This window comes from Symphalangus syndactylus, chromosome 11 (genome assembly GCF_028878055.3).
Source record: "Symphalangus syndactylus isolate Jambi chromosome 11, NHGRI_mSymSyn1-v2.1_pri, whole genome shotgun sequence".
In the NCBI taxonomy this organism is placed as follows: domain Eukaryota; kingdom Metazoa; phylum Chordata; class Mammalia; order Primates; family Hylobatidae; genus Symphalangus; species Symphalangus syndactylus.
This window is the reverse complement of record NC_072433.2, coordinates 47653145-47675370: the sequence shown is the minus strand read 5'-3', so window position 1 is coordinate 47675370 and position 22226 is coordinate 47653145. Positions and strand designations below refer to the sequence as shown.

Sequence of the window (22226 nt, the reverse complement as noted above, 5' to 3'; positions counted from 1 at the left end):
GGTTATTAAGAGTCTCTGCTTCTAGAACTGGTTGTTATTTTGGACAAAACAACTATTCTTCAATTAGGTGAAAAGTTTTAAATATAGTCTTAATGAAATGACATAGAAAACACAGTGGAATCTCATTGTAATAAAGATTTTGAGAAAGAAAATGTAAATTTCTAAATTTCCACAATTTTTTAAAAATCAGAGGCACGTTCTTGCTATGCTGCCCAGGCTGGTCTCAGACTCCTGGGTTCAAGCAATTCTGCCACCTCAGCCTCCTGAATAGCTTGGACTGCAGGCATGCACCACCATACCCAGCTAAATTTTCACAATTTCTAATATTATTTTAGTCTAGTTACATAACCAAGGACAGAAATAGGAAAAAAGCTCACACCTAAAAACTATATATATCATACTAAAACAATGTGTCTAAGAAAGAAAAGTATCTGCTATCTGCTGTACAGTTTTTGAACCAAAAGGCATCAAGGAGATTCCATGGTTACTACGATAAGTAATTAGATCCATTAAAGATTTATTTAGGCATAAGTATTATAAAAGCCATCTTAGTATAATTTAAAAATCACACACAGTAAGAATACTTATTCAAATCAACCTTGACCAAATTTCAAATTTGCTCTATTATGAGAAAGCTTTGCCTAATATAATTTTCCCGTCACTATGTATTTTCCAGCCCATTCTTTTTTCACCCCCACTCCCTCTACATATGTGCCAAGTCTTTGTTATTTATCAAAGTAAAAAATGTTCAAAAATATTTAGTCATGTTTCTATAAAATGGTTTTCTCTAATGAACTTTCCATAACCAACATAATACGATTATAAGTAGATTACTACTAAATTTCAAGAGTAAATGTTATAGAAAATCAGATTCAGAATGAGAAAATTAATTTTGCAAGAGACCTCTTTACCTCAGTATCAAAATCAAAGTCTTCATTAGCTGACATAGGTCGTGAGTCGTCAATAGATGGTTTGTTGAAAAGCCTTTAGAATAAAAATATACAACAAAAATGAGTGTGTTCATTTCTTTAAGCAATTTGAAGGTTCATACCTGGGTGCCCTCCCAAAACAAAACAAAAAAAAAAGTAAATCTTGTGGAAGGTCAGCTATCTGTATTTAAAATAATGTCTCTTAATATAATTAAAATTTGACCTCTGTTTTGGGAAATATCTTCATTACCTATTTCTACTTCCTCCTCTCCAAAGCTATGGAACAGTCCACGAAGACTCGCCCTTAGTTCCAAAACAAATCATGACAGCTAATATATTGGTAGAGCCTGAGAATAATTGGGCTTCACAAATTATTTGTCCTGGAGGCACAACTTAAAATCCAAGTAATGGCTGACATAGCTTTTGTTACCTGAACTGGAAGAAACCTGATAACTTAAAATAAGGTAAAAAGATCCACTGTCCCATCTCCATGATCTATCTCTGGTTCAAAGACCAATCTGTGTCACTTGATAATGGCAGTCCTGGTTCTTCTGTTTAAACCACTTAAGGAGGCCCCCATTGCTTCCCTTTTCCTTAAAATAGTACAGAATCTTCCCTGACACATCTAAAATACTTGAAAGCTAAATGTATGAATGTCAAAGGACAAATGTATATATTGTCATTAAAAAATACTCTTCCCGGAGATACTAAAACTTAATTATAAAATCTAATTATTTTAGATTTTAGACTCTGCCAAATTCAGGGCCACATAAGGTACTAAGCTCTTAAAAACCTCCATAGGCACTCAGATACCAAAGGAGAGAGACTCCTGGAAAAACAGAGTCCTGGTAGTTGTATCTCTATTTCCCTAAGAACTATCTAAATTTCTTCCTCCCTATGGGCTCCCACTTCCAGATCCCTCTTCTGCAGGGCTCTGTGGCAGTCTCCAACCTTTAAATCTTCAGCCAATAAAAGCACAAATTCCTAAAAGAGTGAGCTCAAATGACCAAAAGACAGAGCTCTCAATTTTACTGCTGCTAGAAAACAAGCTAAATGGAATTTCAGTCGTCTTCCCCCAGCACAGGCATGTTATCAACTACCAAACTTAAGGTCCATGACTGATTTGCCAGACAATCTGACCCCAACCTTACCCTACATGGAAATGGGAAGGACAATTGGTGAATTGGGAAAAGAGGCAGAGGTAAGAGGATATGTGCTCTGGGGCACAGATCTATATGGTTCAGGAACCTTCAGTCCTCTAGTACTGGAGGGACTCGGAGCCATCCCTCTATAAGCTGGGGTGGAAGTAGATAATACTACAATTCAATCTGCTACAGAGACTCTTCTCAGTGGCTCAAATTCTTTTAACATCTTTCAATAGAAACTTTGAAGTTGGTCAGTCACTCTAATTCAACAAACAAAAGAGCAGCAACCTGTTTAGAACTCCCTTGAATCACCTACTTAAACGTGCCTTTCTAGATAACTCCCAACATCCTGCATTCTTCATTACTATAATTTATCTTTATAAAACTTGTCATAAACCCCAATATTCACTTCCCTTTTCTAAAAGCCTTATTCCTATCCAATCCAGTGTTATTTCTCTTCAAACATGGCCTTACCCTACTAATTTAATTCTTTTCCTCTTCCATTGGGTTCCCCAGCTAATTCCCTTCCTAGGCTCATCCACTGTGTTCACTAGACCCACTTTCCCTTTCTATTATTAAAACACTCACTAACAGGATTATAAAGAAGGAAGAGTAATGGGCTTTGAAATGAGTTCAAATCTAATTTCTGCTACTTCTTATATCCAAATAAGTCATCTTAATCTCTTTGAGTGTCAGATATTCCATCTGAACAACCACTTCACCAGAATGTTAAACACAGGTTGAAGTACTAGACGGTATTTTGATTAGTCACTAAGATTCCTTAAAATCCTGAAGTTGTGTGTGCTTTTGATTCTGTCTATATAAAAATGGGGAATACTTAGCTGGCAGAAATGGAAAAATAAAACAAAAGAAACACCACAGAAAGCAGAGAAGAAAGTTAACAACTAAAGAAAAGATTATAGAAAAGTAATGGAAGAAGAAAAAAAGACTTTTAAAAAAAAGCCCATGGAATTAGGCACAGTAGTGGCCTAAAGGGAAAACTAAACTAGGGATCAATAAGTAGAGAAATCAATTAGAAATAGGCTCTATTTAGATGCTAAATATAACTAACATAATAAGTAAACGTAACATAAATAGCCTTCACTTACAATAAAATAATTCCTCTCTAGGACATGACTGGTCTTGTCTATGTAAAACCCATGCTCCTGTGGCCATAGCTAAGTGAGATCTGCCCTAAAATATTTGATGGTAAAAACAAGATACTGATTACCACTGAAATTGCCAAATATATTAAAACAAACTCAGACTAACCAGGCTTCTAAGAAAAACCATAAATGAGAGTTAACTAAATTTGACTTTCTGAATTTATCTGGTTTGGACCTATATCTTGATTCCAGTGCTGTACAGGTCTCTGCCAATCTATGCAGAGGGGCAAGAGAAGGGATTTGGGAGCCAGGCAGGCTGCCAGTCAAATCATGGGCCAGCTACTTGTTAACTATGGGGACATGGGGCAATTAATCAGCCTCTCTGAACCACAATTAGCTAATTAGGAAAAAGTAGGTTATAATAACAGAGAACCTTTCAAAGCTGCTGTGATAACTATATGAGATGATATAAGCACATAAAACACTGTCTACCCCAGAGTACAACACTCAACAGATGTTAGTTTATTTTCTCTATATTCCCTCAGGTAACACATAATATTTTAAAATCTGTAAGTCGTACCTTTTTACAGGATTTCCAGGAATCTCATCCACTATTAAAGAAAACAATGCATTTTAAGTCAACAATAGAAAAACACAGAATATTGAAAGTATAAGAGGGCCCAGTGGCACATGCACGTAATCCCAACTACTCAGGAGGCTGAGGCCAGAGGATCACTGGAGAAGCCCAGGCGTTTAAGACCAGCCTGGGCACCATAGTGAGACTCTGCCTTCATTAAAAGAAATCATGTACACTTTTGTGCATGCTTTAGACCTTTCTTTTTTTTTTTTTTCACAAAGTATTCCTTTAGGACCATACCTTGAGACTATACTAGAATTAATATTGATTATACTACTGGTAGGCAATTACTACATTAAGAATTCTTACTTCTCCTCCTTTGTATCAGTCAAAGCAAAAGAGAATGGGATTTGCCAAAATGTGATACCTACAAATGAATTGCTGTGTACAATAATCATAATCCTAACCAAACCCTATCAGACTGACTAGCATCACTAGCAAACTGAGTCAAACTTCAAGAACATGCTTTCTGGACTAATGAACTAGTAGTAGTTAGAACATGGTATACAGTAATGCTCCCATATCCATGATATGTGTGAAAAAACATACTCAACATATTTTTCCTCTGCTCTCACACCACAACAACAATCACCAACACAGAAGACATCTCTGACCAAATGTTGGCGGGCGGGGGGGATTTATCCCCACCAACAAGCAAGCAGTCAGTTCTGCAGCAGACACCAGCTGGGTGTCCTCTAATTCCATTCCCACGTTGTCTAGCTGGAGATAGTGTCAGATCCCACAGCTGAAAGCTCAGTCCCCAAGGCTGCCCCCTCCCCAAACCAATCACAAGCCTGGGCCTTCAGAACCTCTGACCAACTATCTTCAAGGTTCTCACAACCCCACCTTGGGTTTGATTAATTTGCTAGAGTAGTTCACAGAACTTAGGGAACCACTTACTCACATTTCCAGCTTATTGTAAAGGATATTAGAAAGGATGTAGACGAGGAATTGCACAGGGCAAGGCATGGGAGAAGGGGCGCAGAGTTCCATACCCTCCGAGGGTACACCACCCTCCAGGAACCTCCACATATTCAGCTATCTAGAAGCTCTCTGAACCCAGTCCTTTTGGGTTTTTATAGAAGTTTCATTACATAGGCATGACTGATTAAATCATTCATCATTGGTGATCAACTTAAACTTCGGCCCCCCTCCCCTCCCATGAGATTGGAGTGTTGGAGGTCGGGGCTGGAAGTCCTAACCCTCTAATCATGCCTTGGTCTTTCTAGTGACCAGCCCCCCCATCCTGAAGCTCATTAGGGGCTGCCAGCCATAATGAATCATTCACATACAAAGGGACATCACTGTGGGGATTCTAAGGATTTTAGGAGTTGTATGCCAAGAAAAGGGTTCAAAGTTCGAATACATATTTCACAGCATCACATCTGTGGTTTTGCTTTCTGTGGTTTTAGTCACCCACAGTCACCTGATATAGTTTTGCTGTGTCCCCACCCAAATCTCATAGAGAATTGTAGTTCCCGTAATCCCCATGTGTCGTGGGAGGGACCCTGTGGGAGGTAATTGAATCATGGGGGCAGTAATCATGCTGTTCTCACGAGAGTGAGTGAGTTCTCACAAGATCTGATGGTTGTATAAGGGCTTTTTCTACCCTTTGCTCTGCACTTCTCCTTGCTCTTGCCGTATGAAAGAGGATTTGTTTGCTTCCCCTTCCACTATGATTGTAAGTTTCCTGAAGCCTCCCTAGCCCTGCGGAACTGCGAGCCAATTAAACCTCTTTCCTTTATAAATTATCCAGTCTTGGGTATGTCTTTATTAGCAGTGTGAGAAATACTAATACATCACCCATGGTCCAAAAATGTTAAATGGTAAATTCCAGCAATAAGCAATTCATAAGTTTTATATTGTGTGCTGTTTTCAGTAGCATGATAGACTCTCCAGCCATCCCATTCCATCCCATCCACAACATGAATCATCCCTTTGTCTAGTGCATCTACACTGTATATGCTATGTGCCCATTAGTCACTGACTTCATCTCCTCCTGACATCCAACCAACAACATCATCAAGGCTCATTAATCCAGGATTACTGGAAGCAGATGATCCTCCTTCTGAAAGTTAATGGTAGCCTAACACTACATCACAATGCCTATATCATTCACCTCACTTCACCCCATTACAGAGGCATTGTATCACCTCACATCATCTTCATAAGAAGAAGCGTGAGTACAGTACAAGAAGATAGTTTGAGGGAATATATATACATATATATGTATAAACTTTTTTATAGCATATGTGAAATCCTAATTAGAAAAAAACAAAAAAAGAGTCAGGCTGGCAGGGCCAGAAGAAAGCAAAGAGATAAAGCAAATAAGCTATGTCTTCCTTTCCTCATGGTCCAGAAACCATTTTTAGGGACATGGATGAAACTGGAAAACATCATTCTCAGTAAACTATCGCAAGGACAAAAAACCAAACACCGCATGTTCTCACTCATAGGTGGGAATTGAACAATGAGAACTCATGGACACAGGAAGGGGAACATCACACTCTGGGGACTCTTGTGGGTTGGGGGGAGGGGGGAGGGACAGCATTAGGAGATATACCTAATGCTAAATGATGAGTTAATGGGTGCAGCAAACCAACACGGCACATGGATACATACGTAACAAACCTGCACATTGTGCACATGTACCCTAAAACCTAAAGAATAATAATAAAAAAAAAGAAAAAAAAGAAAAATAAAAAGAGGAACCAAATAAGTTATAGGTCTCATTTTCTTTCTGGCCCAGGACATATGGCCCTCCAGCACAGATAATGTATATAAGTCACAAACTTCCTGCTCACCATCAAACACTTTAATGTATCAAACCCCTCAGCTGACAGAAGAATGCAAGTTAGATCCCTGCTACCTTGGCATTATCAGTCAGCCTAAGAACCATCCTATAAAATTTCCAGCAAGCCTTTGATCCCTGGCAGTAGGCTTTTCTTTTGCAGGCTGCCCATTGCCTTCTTGCAACAAATTTTCCTACCTTCTGTAATGAATCTGCCTTTCTCTAACTGTCTTGGTAAATTATTTTACCGCCACGCCACTGGCCCAGATAGTTGGTACTCCCCTATGACAGTATATTGTTGTCATTGTTCTATTTGATTATTAGTTATTGTTAAGCTCAGACTGTGCCTAAATCTTACATTAAACTTTATCACAGATATGTATGTATAGAAACAACATTGCATATATAGGGTTTGGTACTATGCAAACTCTCAGGCATTCACTGTGGGTCTTGGAACATATCCCCCATGGATAAAGGGAGACAACTGTACTTATTTTGTTGTCATACAACATAGCTTCTCCAACTCTTCAGTTAAAATGCTTTAGTTTAGAATATAATGCCCTATCACAAGGAAGCTAGGTCTATGGGCATCATACTATGTTTTATGGCAAAACATAGAAAATAGACCAGAGACAAAGATTCTTGCAAATCACTTTCAGCTGCCAGTGGAGAAGAGCTCAAGACAAATCAATGTACTCATTCTCACTAATCCTCTTCTGGGAAAGAGGCTAGTTAAATTTACTTAGTTCTAGCTAATTTCTCTGCCCTATGTGTGATACAAACAAAGTTCAAATTTACTTACCATTTTACCTCCCATGGAAAGAACTGCTGAAAAGATCACTTCCTTAAGAGTTTGCCCACTCTAAACCCTACCACTTATTCAGAGAGAAGCTTAAGAAGGAACAGTGTGGAAGGGGTGCCAAATGTTCAGGGAGTACTATCTGATATAAAAAATATATAAAAACAAAATTATCAACTCACTCAAGCTACCCGAATTTGCCAAGAGTTATCATTGTCTCTAGTGAAAGAAAAAAAAATTCTTTCTCACTTCATGTAAACCAAAACATTTTGATTCTCTTGGCATTTCTCATAACAGAGAAACTGGGTTTAGATGAGCCATGCTATAATAGTATAGACTGTGTTCAAACTAATTCCCGAAAGGAAGGGAATCAGTGACGAACATATTTGTTCACCTATGGTATTCACTACATGGTCTTATATTCCATTGCAAGGGATGTATGAAAGACTTTGTGATTTTAGTTTTATAAGGTACAACCTCTTGAGATTATCCCTTCCTACTGCTAATGAGTCTATCGGGACCCATCTCATGGAGCAAAATGGTCCAGTTAGTGCTGTGTAGCACTGTGTAGTACCGCGTGATGCCATTTTCCCCAACCCTCCCCATTACGTGGCAAGTGTCTATAGAAATCACACTTTCTCAGCATGTAAAGCATATGTCATCAGATCCTATGCTGATGAATAAAAGGAAAACAAAAGCAAGGACAAAGAACATCTTAAATGACTACATTCAATTACCATGAACTTTAATTTTTTTAATATTCAAAAGGATACCCACTGATATAGTTTGGCTCTGTGTCCCCACCCAAATCTCATCTTGAATTGTACTCCCATAATCCCCATGTGTTGTGGGAGGGACCTGGTGGGAGATAATTGAATTATGGGGGTGGTTTGTAAGTCTGATGAACTCTGTGGGAGATATTAAAAATGCTCAAGGCTATGAATGTCAGGGGGTCATGGGGTACATGGGAGATCTCTATACCTTACTCTCAATTTGCTGTGAATCTAAAACTATGTTAAATAATACAGTTATTAATTTAAAAAATGATAGTTCCTGAACTTGCTATTATCCTATATTATAAAAAGATATAGTCAGCTTGAAAATTGCAAATAAAGATCAAAGTAATATAATATGAATATTATCTCCCAAATTGAAATATACAAAAACACATAAAGCAAATAATTTTAATCGCATACTTTAATGCTAAATGACGAGTTAATGGGTGCAGCACACCAACATGGCACATGTATACATATGTAACAAACCTGCACATTGTGCACATGTACCCTAAAACTTAAAGTATAATAATAATAAAATAAAATATTTTAAAAAATGGATAAAAATGATTGAATATTTTATCTTATTTCATAATTACAAGCAGAGATTTAACACAACATGAACCAAAACTGGTCCATCCATATAATTAGGACAAATGATAATTTTTACTTTAATTTTGAATCAAAAATTATTATGCTTATTTTATCCAACAATTTTACTGAAAGTTTAATCAGATAAGGACAGATCATAATGACCTAATTTTGCCATAGTAACGTTTGTACAAATATCTGCCAACTCTTCACCAAATGTCAAAACTGTAAGCAGCACTGCAACTTAATATGAATAATGCAACTGAAACCAGTACCATGTTATGTTACATCATATTATATGCTGTTAAAATAAAATTTTAAGACAACACCAAAAATTATGCCAGGGCCATAGCTACCACAGAGCAAAGATTTTATACAGTAGGCATGAGATGAGACCACCATCTTTAGAAAGGCCTTATTACAAGAATGGCCCTGGGCTGGTGTTTGGGACCTTGGATTTGGGAGGGCTCTCACCATTCCCTTATGAGAAGAGTGGCTCGCTGTGCCTAAACTGGTTGTGCAAATGTAGCTTACTCTGAACAGCTGATTTTCTTCTGAGAGTCTAGAATTTTGGTATATGTGAGGTATATGCCTATGTGACTAGCCTCCATCAAAAACATGGATACTGAGACTTCAGTGAGAATCTGCTACTGGTAGACAACTTGTGTTGTCAGAATCTGAGGCTGGGGGAATTAAGCACATCCTGGTAACAGGAGAAGATTCCTAGAGCCTTGTGTTTGCTTTCCTCCAGACTTCACCACATTCACCTTTTCCCTTTGCAAATTTTTCTCTGTACTGTTTTATTGTATTAAATGTAATAAATCAAAGCCCTGAATATGAATATTTGCTAAGAGCTGTGAGTCCTTCTCAGTTAATCACCAAACCTGAGGTGGTCTTGGGAGTTTCTGAAACAACTGCATCATAGAAAATTTTTATTATTTGATGTGTTATATGTAACTACAATGAGAAGGTTATTTTGCAGAGCATCTGTCCCTAATTTTTTTATTTTATTTTTTCGTATTTGCCTTTCAGATTCCTATATTTCTATAAACATTTGATGAAAGGTATCAACAAATACATAAAACAATGATGGAAGAAAGTAATGTGAAACAAGCAACAAGCCTATTTTGACCAGAATAAATTTAGAAACCTTGATGATTCACAATATGTTCTACAATATAAACGTTTCTAGAGAAAGTGTTTAAAAGATCATCTTAATTTTCTCTAACTCAGCAGGGCTTCATTCATTTTTATAATGATCATGCATCTGGTTGGGTGCAGTGGCGCATGCCTGTAGTCCTAGCTGCTCCTTTGGCTGAGGCAGGAGCACTGCTTGAGGCCAGGAATTCAAGCCCACAGTCATGCTTGTCAATAGCTACTGCATGCCAGCCTGGGTAACATAGTGAGACCCCATTTCTTAAAAAAAAACTAAATAAATAAAAGACTGTGTATCATTCAGGTAACTGTGATAATTATAGAATAACATATAGCCATCAGATATGCTATAATACCGTACTACTGATCACAGAGTTATGTTTTGTTTTCAATCTTTTTCTTCATTTTTTATAAAAGAAGAAAAAAAAATTTTTTACCTATTAAAGTCAGTTCTTAATAGAACAAGTCAAAATGCCCAAGAAATGCATCCAAAGTGCAGTATGAGTTTTTCATTGTTCCTGCCAAATAGTGAATTTGATTATTAAGGATCAACAGGACTTTTAACTTATTGAAGGGGGAAGTTATCTTGTGTATAGATGACTAAAACGGTGATAGTCTGATTGTCCACATAATCTAATTAAATCACAGTTACTAATTTCTGAAGAAATGTAATTCCAGAAAATCATTTTACATTTAAACAGTGTGAAATAAAACAATTTGTATTTGACAATCCAGGACACACTTAAAATCTCGGCAGACCATCATCAGTCACCCTGTCATTGTGGTGCAGATATAAAGAAGTTTATTTAGCATTAGAAAGTAACAGAATACCATATATACTTTAGGATAGGTAGCCAATTCTTTTAAAATCAAATAATAGACATTTGTCAAATATACATATGTTAGAAATGTGTTCTAATAGTACTTTGTTTAGGGATGAAAATGAAAGGGAAGCAGTGAAAGCAGAGATATCACAAGAGGGTAGATGAAAACAAAATTACACTAATCAATAGAGTCAGGTACTGACTTCCCTACTGATGTCACCAGAATTCCAAAAATGCTGAGAACTACTATGTACAGCATATCACCTCATATTTTTCTGCGATATTACATTCGTGTTCTGCAATAAAATATTTAAAAGAAATCATTTAAAAGAAATCCAAACTGCTGATCTGTAAACTATTTCTGATCAAAACTTAAAATTTTGTCAAAGCATGGCTGTATTTTGATTCCATGTCAGAGGAAGGATATGAGTATCTGATAATGGCTTCCAGTTGTTGCTGTCAGATTTTTGTTTGGGAACACACCCAGAAGAGCTTATCAAGGGTTTGAGTACAAAACAAGCATTTCCCCAAAAACCAGATAAGAAAGATTACACTTTTCCTCATGTGGACCCTTAGGTTCTGACAATTCTGGGAAAATGTTGGCACAGGAACTCACCAGTCTAGGTCTGACTCTGTGTAGGTAGCTGCTGCAGTTACAAAACAATTAGGTAAGATCATGGTAGGTGTATTCTTCCAGACTTGAACACTGGAAGTACCATGTACCTAAATAGCAGAACTTACAACTCTAAATAAGTGTTCTTTTGAAGAGGGTACCACCAAAGAGCTTTTAAAATATTAATTTAACTTACTTTTTAGTAATCTTACTTGTTAGAACTTATATTCCCCCTCCTTGAAATTCTCATATTTTAAAAATTTTTGCAACACCTCATCCTCTGATAACCTCTCCTACTTTTCTCTAGCCACTGCTCAGGCTTCTTTACTAACTTCTTTTCCTCTGGGAAATGTCGACAGTCCCAGGATCTTGCCACCGGCCTTCTGTTTATTCACGTCTTTCCTATCATGAACAAGCTCATTCAGATCTATGACTTTGCCTACATTATTCCAAGTCTGCATCTCCAACCTCAGTTCTACCTCCAGCTAGAAATGCCTAAAATCCAATTACCTACTGAAAATATCCTATATGAATATTCCACTTAACTCAACAAGCACAGAAAGAGGTTAGTCATTCCTGCTGATCTGCTGCTCTTCTCCATTCACCTGCAAATCTCCTACTCCTTCCTCATGTCCAGGTTAAATGCTAGTTCATGACCTGGAAACCCGTAAATCATCTGAGATTTCTCTCTGTGCCCTAAATTTGTACATCCAATAATCACTAACTCGTATTATCTCTATCTCTTCTCTGCCTCTGCTTTATATTTCCACTACCACTGGTTCTTAACCACTGGCTTTTACAGGCTACCAACTATTAATATTATTTCTTAAAAAAAAAAAAAGCAAAACAAATGAAAAAGGCAAAAACCAAGAGAAAGACCAACATTTTAAAATTACTAAGTAGCTTTCTAACAACATTTATTTCACCATGGATGGGTGAAACCCTCATAATGGATTGATGCAAGTCCAAGGAGTGGTGACAAGGAAGCTATAGCTTTGGCTACTGCAAAAGCTTCCTTTTTCTTCCAGTCTCTTTATGTGGTACTTTCCATCTATCCTCCATATGAGGAGTCATCCAACTGCAGGCCGCAGGTCCAACCCAGCCTGCCTAATGGTTTTGTAAATAGTTTTATGGGAGGTCAGTCCTGCCTTTTGCTTACATATTATCTATGACTGCTTTCACACTACTATGGCAGGGTTGAGTAGATATGGCAGAGACCACATGGCCTGAAATATTTCCCACCTGGTTCTTTACATTAAAAGCTTATTAATACCATAATCAGAATGTCCTAATACTCAAATCTAATCTTGTGACTTTTCTGCTCACAATTCTATAATGAATTCCTACAGAAAACATTGCTGCCTCCCTACCCAATGACCATTCCTTATTCTTTCTTGTTGGAGAACCACAAGTCTATTTGAATATTTATCATCTTAATACCCCTCCCCATCCCCAACAAGAGAAATAACAATTCTAATTTAATCACGGGCATTACATTTGCTTTCCCAGTGCCTGGTTTAGGAATGAGCATGTGGTGTAACAAAGCCAATAAAATGTGAAAGGAAGCCCACTGCAAGCTTCTGAGTTTTCTCCCTATTTCAAAGAAACATGAGAAGAAAAGCAGCCCTTCCAGCCTTAAGAAATCGTGTTGTGAGAACATGATGTTTGGAGCTCCTGCTAATTAGCCAGCCATGAAAGGAGACATGTACAAAACACTACCAACGGCACAGCTGAAACAGGGACACCAAGTGGGACCCAGTGTTATCACTGAACAACCCACCAAAGCAACTCTGCTTCCCATTGTTTTAGTCACTGTTAGTTAGGTCCTTTAGTATTTGCAGCCCAAAGCACTCCACCTGGTAAATTTCCCATAGCCTGCAGGATAAGATGTACTCAGTTTAATAATATAAAGTATTAAAAAGTCCATCATGAGCTTGTCTTACCTAGGTTTTTACCTATTCCCAACCACTCCTGTCTCAGTTTTTGCAACAGCAAAATAGAACTGCTCACAAACCCTGCAAAGTTCACTCAAGCATCTTATCTTTTGCACCTGCTGCTCCTTCTCCCAAGCACACCATCTTGTTAGATGTTCCTTCTGCCAAACATACAAACTTGTTAGATGTTCCTTCTGCCCACATCATCCTTCTGCCTCTTTACCTAGAAAAGTTCTACCTCTTCTGCGTGTTACCTGAAATCCTACCCACTTTTTAACAGCTTTCATTCCTCACCACATACTTCAAGTGTCTGGCACATATTTAACATAATAAGTGATCATTATATGCTTCCAGACAGCATCCAACACATAGTAGTAGACACTGAATGAAGTAGCAAATAATATAAATGAAAATGATCATAACAAGCTCCTGACTGTTTTCTTTTTGTTTCGTTTTTTTGAGATGGTATTGCTCCATTGCACAGGCTGGAGTGCAGCCTCCTAAGTAGCTGGGACTACAGGTACATGCCACCATGCCCAGCTAACTTTTTCATTTTTTGATTTTTATTTTTAGTAGAGTTGAGGTCTCACTGTGTTACCCAAGCTGGTCTCAAATTCCTAGGCTCAAGAAATTATTTTGCCTCAGCCTCCCAAAGTGCTGGGATTACAGGTATGAGTGACCATGCCCAGCCCTGACTGTATTTTTTTTTTTTTTTTGAGACAGAGTCTCTCTCTGTTGCCCAGTCTGGAGTGCAGTGGCGCAATCTCGGCTCACTGCAACCTCCCTCTCCTGGGTTCAAGCAATTCTCCTGCCTCAGCCTTCCAAGTAGCTGGGATTACAGGCGTATACCACCACACCTGACTAATTTTTGTATTGTTAGTAGAGACAGGGTCTCACCATGTTGGCCAGGTTGGTCTCCAACTCCTGACCTCAGGTGTTCTGCCCGCTTCGGTCTCCCAAAGTGCTGTGGAGGCCTGAGCCACCACACCCAGCCCCTGACTGTATTTTTAAATGTTTGTATTCTGTAACATGAAAAAAAAAAAAAAGAAGCTTACTCCCTAAAACACTCTTGATAATTTATTCATTAAATGGAAAGTGTATAAATAAATAAAAATATTTTATTTGAAAATTATTGGCTGGGCGCGGTGCCTCACACCTGTAATCCCAGCACTTTGGGAGACCGAGGTGGGTGAATCACCTGAGGTCAGGAGTTCAAGACACCTGGCCAACATGGTGAAACTCCATCTCTACTAGAAATACAAAAAAAATTAGCCGGGCATGGTGGTGGGTGCCTATAATCCCAGCTACTCAGGAGGCTGAGACAGGGAGAATTGCTTGAATCCAGAAGGCAGAGGTTGCAGTGAACCAAGATGGCACCACTGCACTCCAGCTTGGGTGACAGCGCAAGACTCCTTCTCAAAAAAAAATCTTGAACAAACACACAGATATGAAATAAGGACAGCTGTAGTCTATTATGAGCACCTTAAAGACCAAGACTACGTGTTTCTCACTGGTAGCTTGCAAAATCAAACTTGTAAAAGTTCTTCGATTAATATGTACTAAATTAAAAGTGTTCTCAAACAGTTCAGACTGTACAATGTATTTGATGTCACATCTAGGTAGCATAGTAGCATTTTTGTTATTGCGAAGCACTTTTATACTTTTATTATAATATGTTGAGCCTAGAGTTGGACCATTTCTGGTATTCATTACAATAACCTTTTGGCTACTGGTAAAAGTATTTTGTTCCAACAAAATTACTGTTATCATGACAATTAACTAGTGGAGAGAAGAACTTAACTTGTTCTAATGAAGTAAATGTATCTCATTCAATTTCAAATTAGGAAGAATGAAGTCAATAAGTGAGACCTTGTCGGTATAAGAATATGTAACATGACCTGTGCTTTTCAACGAGAAATTGCTTTTCTGACTTCTACACTTGGTATCTTCAAAAAAATAATTTTCTATTAGTATTAGTACACACTGGATAAGTTTTACAGTTCTTATTAACATTTGTTTATGGTACCAGAAAGGTATTGCTGGGTTCCCAGTTTTAAAAAGTTACTTTTTTTCTTGACATAAATCACTATGTAATACAGTTGACCTTTGAACAACAGGAGTTTAACCTGCAGCGGTCTAATTATATGCTGATTTTCTCCCACCTCTGCCACCTGAGATAGCAAGGCCAATCTCCTTCTTCCTCCTCCTCAGCCTACTCAACTTGGAGACCATGAGGATGACCCACTTCCACTTCCACTTCCACTTCCACTTAATAAATAGTAAATATATTTTTATTCCTGATGATTTTCTTAATAGCCATTTTTCTCTAGCTTGCTTTCTTGTAAGAATATAGTATAGTAACACACATAACATAGCAAATGTCTTAACTGACTGTTTATGTTATGAATAAGGCTCTTGGTCAATAGTCATCTATTCATAGGTAATTTTGGGGGGAATCAAAAGTTACACACAGGTTTTCAGCTGCACACGGGGTCAGTACTGCTAAATCCTATGTTATTCAAAGGTCAACTGTAATTGACATTTATTTACTAAATAAAAGCCATTTTTTTTTTTTTTTTTGAGATGGAGTTTTGCTCTTGTTGCCCACATTGGAGTGCAATGGCGTGATCTCAGCTCACGGTAACCTCTGCCTCCCGGGTTCAAGCGATTCTCCTGCCTCAGCCTCCCGAGTAGCTGAGATTAGACATGCGCCACCAAGCCCAGCTAACTTTGTATTGTTAGCAGAGACGGGGTTTCTCCATGTTGGTCAGGCTGGTCTCAAACTCCTGACCTCAGGTGATCCAGCCACCTCAGCCTCCCAAAATGCTGGGATTACAGGCATGAGCCACACTGTGCCCAGCAATAAAAACCATTTATTTTAAAAATTAAATAGAAGCTCCAATTTCATAACATATCCAGTTTGTTATAATGAGACTATAAATAAAACATACCACATACTAACCTAAAAATCTTTTTTCTTATTTATACAAAAAAAAACATATAAGATTTTAGGGACTACAATTAAAGAAATGATTCCTTTCAGATAATACTGTTTGAGATTATAAATTATCTACACATAACTTTTTAAATAATTCTGAAATCTAACCTACTAAGAAGAAATTTAAAACACACACATATGTGTATATGTGTGTGTATATATATGTGTGTGTGTGTATATATGCAATTTACATAGTGAGTTTTTAAACTACTCTTTGGTGATTAAAACTTCCTTATTCTTATCTGTTAATCTATGGTAAGACCATCAAGAGTAATTTACTACCAGAAGTCTTACCTGGATTGCTATTTTGAGGATTTCTAGGCGTCTTGTTTTCTTTGTATTCAAACATTACTTGCTGAATGCTATGTGTAAAAATGAAATAAGTAAAATTACTATTTTAAAACTGATATAAAAATAATTACCAAAAATATTAAATTCTTAGAGTATTTCAAATGATATCAGTGTTAATTTTAGAATTTTAATTATCCCATATGCTTCCCATTTGTAAGCTCTACAAACTTCTCTTTAAGCTTCTAATTAAAGAAGAAAAAAATAACATGAAGTACTCATGAACTGAAGGCAGTATAGTTCAGTAAATTAACTTGCATTAGCCTTGTGGGCGGCAAGCCATCCAGGTGCCGAGGCAAGAGACCGAGGGCACAAGCTGTTCCGGTATAATAAAATATATAAAATAAGAATAGTTATACTAGATATAGATCATAGAGATGATTATATATTAATATCATTCAGCATTAGTTTGTAGCAATTACTCTTTATTCCAATATTATAATAATCCTCGCTCTACAATCATAACCTAGGAAAAACCAGGCCATACAGAGATAGGAGCTGAGGGGACATAGTGAGAAGTGACCAGAAGACAAGAGCGCGAGCCTTCTGTTATGCCCAGACGGGGCCACCAGAGGGCTCCTTGGTCTAGCGGTAACACCAGCATCTGGGAAGATGCCCGCTGCCAAGCGGACCGTGGTCTAGCGGTAGCGTCAGTGTCAAGGAAAAACACCCACTACTTAGCAGACAGGAAAAGGGAGACTCCCTTTCCCCCAGGGAGTTTAGAGAAGACTCTACTCCTCCACCTCTTGTGCAGGGCCTGACATCAGTCAGGCCCGCCCGCAGTTATCTGGAGGCCTAACCGTCTCCCTGTGATGCTGTGCTTCAGTGGTCATGCTCCTAGTCTGCCTTCATGTTCCATCCTTCACACCTGGCTCTGCCTTTTAGATAGTAGTAGCAAATTAGTGAAAGTACTAAAAGTCTCTGATATGCAGAAATAATGGCGTAACCTATCTCTCTCTCTCCTCTCCTCTCTCTGCCTCAGCTGCCAGGCAGGGAAGGGCCCCTGTCCAGTGGACATGTGACCCACATGACCTTACCTATCATTGGAGATGGCTCGCACTCCTTACCCTGCCCCTTTGCCTTGTATCCAATAAATATCAGCGCAGCCTGACATTCGGGGCCACTACGGGTCTCCGCGTCTTGGTGGTAGTGGTCCCCCAGGCACAGCTGTCTTTTATCTCTTTGTCTTGTGTCTTTATTTCTACACTCTCTCATCTCCGCACATGGGGAGAACACCCACCAACCCTGTGGGGCTGGACCCTACAAGCCTGACATAATTGAAAGTGTCTTAACTCAGAATAAGCCCTAGCTCCATAACCAAAAGCTACTAGTTCTTGGGTAAGTTGCTTTTGTTAGGTTCAATGTCTTCTTCTAAAAAGTGAGAATTTTACTGTCTTATTTTACTAGGTTGTTATAAAAATTTAATGAGATAACATATTTTGAATGTTCAGAAAAATAGTGAAGCAATGAAATAATTTGTTCTTGAACTTTATTGGTGAAACTATCTTGGAACTGCAAATAAAATCCAATGTGTATTTTTTGTAGGTTCTAATATTGAAATGTTGTGGTACTTGGGAAATGTTATTAAGTCCTAATTTTATTAGGTGTTCTACTCTTTGTGGCTTATAATTTAAGGCATCTTATATATTTCATAGTTTGTAACTACATTTATTTATAAACCTATTATCTCATTAAATTAGATAACATAATTGTCTACTGTTACTGAGTTCATCAATCATACCAAAGGCAAAAAACTAATAGATATCAAGACCTTCCTTGGACTACTATTCCTTCTTTACAGACTCAAATTCTGAACCAGTAGATCTTTGTTAGAATGATGCTTAATCTCCATTTTTCACCTCCAACTGATATGAAAGATAAAACTCTTTTTGTAAGTTCCATGAAGGAGATGTAAATTGACATTTTCTCATTTCTGAGATACATACTAACAATGTATTTGCACACAACATCCCATGTTTTACTCAGCTCCATTCTCATTCCATAGATCACTGTATGTGAACATTTTTGTAGTGAAAATCACAATTTCAATATTAAGTGGCAACCATTTTGCTTTGACTCATGCTGTTTCCTCGGAGCTAGTCAGAAAATTGTCAAATGACTTTCCAGGGACTGCACAAAATATGGACCACTTCATGAACTTGTGTGTCATCCTTATGCAGGAGCAATGCTAATTTTCTCTGTATTATTCCAGTGTTAGTATGTGTGCTGCTAAAGCAAGGACAAAACCCTACTTTACACGTGAATACTCATGAGTCATGGATGAGACTTAGCTCTGATAAACCCAATAAACCTACTTGAGATTCAGATAATTCTGTTGAATGGTTTCCTGTGAGGTAGAATATGAAAATATTTTTAAAACTTGAGGTAGAAATGCAAGTAATTAGGCCAGGCACGGTGACTCATGCCTGTAATCCCAGCACTTTGGGAGGCTGAGGGCAGGTGGATCACCTGAGGTTAGGAGTTCGAGACCAGCCTGGCAAACATGGTGAAACATCGTCCCTACTAAAAATACAAAAATTACCCAGGTGTGGTGGTGCATGCCTGTAATCCCAGCTACTTGGGAGGCTGAGGTGGGATAATTGCTTGAACCCGGGAGGCGGAGGTTGCAGTGAGCCGAGATCGCACCATTGCACTCCAGCCTGGGCAACAGAGCAAGACTCCATCTCAAAAAAAAAAAAAAAAAAAAAGAAAGAAAGAAAGAAAGAAAGAAATGCAAGTAACTTGGGAGATTTTCATTATTATGGAAAACATATCACTTGAGGATAAAACCACAAATTGGAAAAAAAAAAGAAAACACACAAATTGGCACCCACTGCTCTAGGGAAGGATAATATAGAACCTTCCACTCCCTAAGAAAATGTGCTAAGCAGCATATAAAGGTGCCTCAGAGTACAGATCTGGTAACAATGGAGTAAGAAAACACTGATCTCTTTCTGCAACATTATGTAACCTCTTTGACAGTTTAGAACAATCTCAACTAATATTTGATAGAGAAAAGACAAACAAGGGCCTCAAAGGATAACTTACCATGAAGGCCTCAGCTAAGTCTAGGCTAAGATGTGGGCTCCACATAAGGTTTTGAGTGTGGGGGAAGGTTGGTCAATTTTCTCACTATGTGTGTGGCTAAAGCTAGGATGCCCAGCTGTCAGAACAGGATGCTGGTGCTTTGGGAACAATGGCTGAGCATATATGTACGTGAACTAAAAAAAGTTACAGCTATGAAGTCTATGTATGAATCACCATGAAAACTGAGGGCTCTGAATTAGTAAGAGAATCCCGGTGGGAAAAATCAAGCATTAACAGACTGCAGAACCACTTTGAACAGCAATAATGCAGGAAAAGAATCAATGGAAACAACAGAATGATTAGAATGTCCTTTTCTTCCCTTCCTTCTGACCGGTAAAAGATTGTCATTTTTATCCTTCTTGGACTTAGGAAACCCCTTAGGTTCTTGAAAAATTAAAAGAGGAGGGTATAGGAGATAGCCCTCAAAAGACCATACGAGATTTTCTGCTAAACTGAACATTTCAAGACCCAAATAATTAATTACAGAAATCAGAGATGTGGCACTATTTTTATCCTATGCATGTGGCTATACTTGGAGTAAAAGGGACAGTGTTGGGGTCTCTAAGGTAAAGATCTGAAAAGTCCGGAGAAAGAATTCTGCACCCATTGATACTTCTAACCAGTCCAGCCTTTTGCCTGATTTCTGGCTGATAAAGTGGACTAACTCACTGTCACTCCAAAACGACCTGAATTAAACTATAAAATCTCACCTGATGTATAGGATTCAATAGCTATAATTATTTTAAGCCTCAATTTAGTGTAAACTAGCCTTCTAATGTAAAATCTTGCCTAGTAAAAGGACTAAAAATGGCATAATCTTCTGCAGCCCATCTAAACATATCTTGGGAAAAGCACATCAGCATTTTGCTGAAGAAGAATGCTGACTATTCTTGCTGATTCACAACGTACAGCAAGAATGAGGGCTGTTTTAAAACACCAGAGAGATAAATTCTTTCTTAGGAACTTTAAGAAAGTTATTTAAAAAGCTAATTTGATATCTTTTACCAATTTAATATCTTGCCTGTCCATGTAGAATTAAACATTTACATGTACTAACAAACATAAGCATCTTGGGTGCTGAAGTGTTCATCTTCATAAATTACCATCAATGCTTAAAAAAAAAAAAAAAGCCTCTTGTCCCAGTAGGGTATTATATCATAGAAGTTGCTAACCTAAAGTCCTTTGATGAGCAAGAAACTATGCTGAGATTCCTTATCTAATGTAGGCAAAGATTTAAAGACAGATATGTTGTAATTCAAAATCAGCTAGGGGTCAGATAAGTAACAGCCATCTGCAGGCGGGAAACAATAATACTAATACTAACGGTAATAATAATCATCATAGTAGTTTCAGTTAATAATGCCGATACACATGGGCTAGGCACTGAATTAAATGCTATATATACATTATACATATGTGTATACGTATATACATATGTGTATGCATATACACATATATAGTGTATATGTATATATGTATACACATCTATATAGGTATATATGTATACACATCTATATATGTATATATGTATGTACACACATATAGATGTGTCTATATGTACACACACATATAGATGTGTCTATATGTACACACACATATAGGTGTGTCTATATGTACACACACATATAGGTGTGTCTATATGTACACACACATATAGGTGTGTCTATATGTACACACACATATAGGTGTGTCTATATGTACACACACATATAGATGTGTCTATACACATCTATATACGTATACACATCTACATACATATACATGTGTATATATACACATATGTGTGTATATATACATATATACGTATATAAAATATATATACATATGTGTGTATATATATGTATATATGTATATATACACACACACATATATATAAAATCTTTCTTCCACACAACCACCCTTGAAGGATATATTATTATCTTCTTTTTCATATAGAAAAACATATTTGGTGATAAGTAATGTTCCCAGGTCACATTCCTAGCAAGTGAGAAAGCTAGGACTTAAACCCAGTCTTGTATGAATCTAAAGCCTAGCTCTTTTCTCTTTTTCACCCACCTATGGCTTGTGTTCATTAGAAGAAAAAGCTATTCATTTAAAGCTATATTTTCTTCCTCTGCCCATAGCAATTACAAATAAAAACATCAGGGCCAGGTGCGGTGGCTCACACCTGTAATCCCAGCTCATTGGGAGGCGGAGGCAGGTGGATCACCTGAGGTCAGGAGTTCAAGACCATCCTTGCTAACATGGTAAAACCCCTTCTCTACTAAAAATACAAAAAATTAGCTAGGCATGGTGGCACGTGCCTATAGTCCCAGCTACTCAGGAGGCTAAAGCAGGAGAATCGCTTGAACCCTGGAGGTGGAGGTTACAGTGAACTGAGATTGCGCCACTGCACTCCAGCCTGGGTGACAGAGCGAGACTCTGCCTAAAAAAATAAATAAAACAAAAACATCAAAATACACTAGAAATGAAACAGAAAAAAACTAATGAACC

General features: G+C 37.7%; 1 protein-coding gene and 1 non-coding gene across 9 annotated transcripts in view; both read right to left on the bottom strand.

Annotated features, from left to right (window-relative positions):
• LOC129457764 (coiled-coil domain-containing protein 144A-like) overlaps positions 1 to 22226 on the bottom strand; it is an 86445-nt gene that overhangs the window by 45970 nt on the left and 18249 nt on the right. For 6 of the 8 annotated variants that reach the window (XM_063612754.1, XM_063612753.1, XM_063612750.1 and 3 more), the window contains exons 5-7: positions 16593 to 16660; positions 3761 to 3791; positions 912 to 984 (exon numbers count right to left, since the gene is read on the bottom strand). In XM_063612754.1, coding sequence (XP_063468824.1) covers positions 912 to 984; positions 3761 to 3791; positions 16593 to 16660 — 172 coding nt within the window. The remainder of the gene's footprint in view (positions 1 to 911; positions 985 to 3760; positions 3792 to 16592; positions 16661 to 22226) is intronic. The other 2 variants (XM_063612751.1, XM_063612752.1) reach the window with 1 other exon arrangement.
• Positions 18782 to 18884, bottom strand: LOC129457862 (U6 spliceosomal RNA). Its single transcript, XR_008649414.1, has one exon. It is a non-coding gene; the product is annotated as a U6 spliceosomal RNA (small nuclear RNA).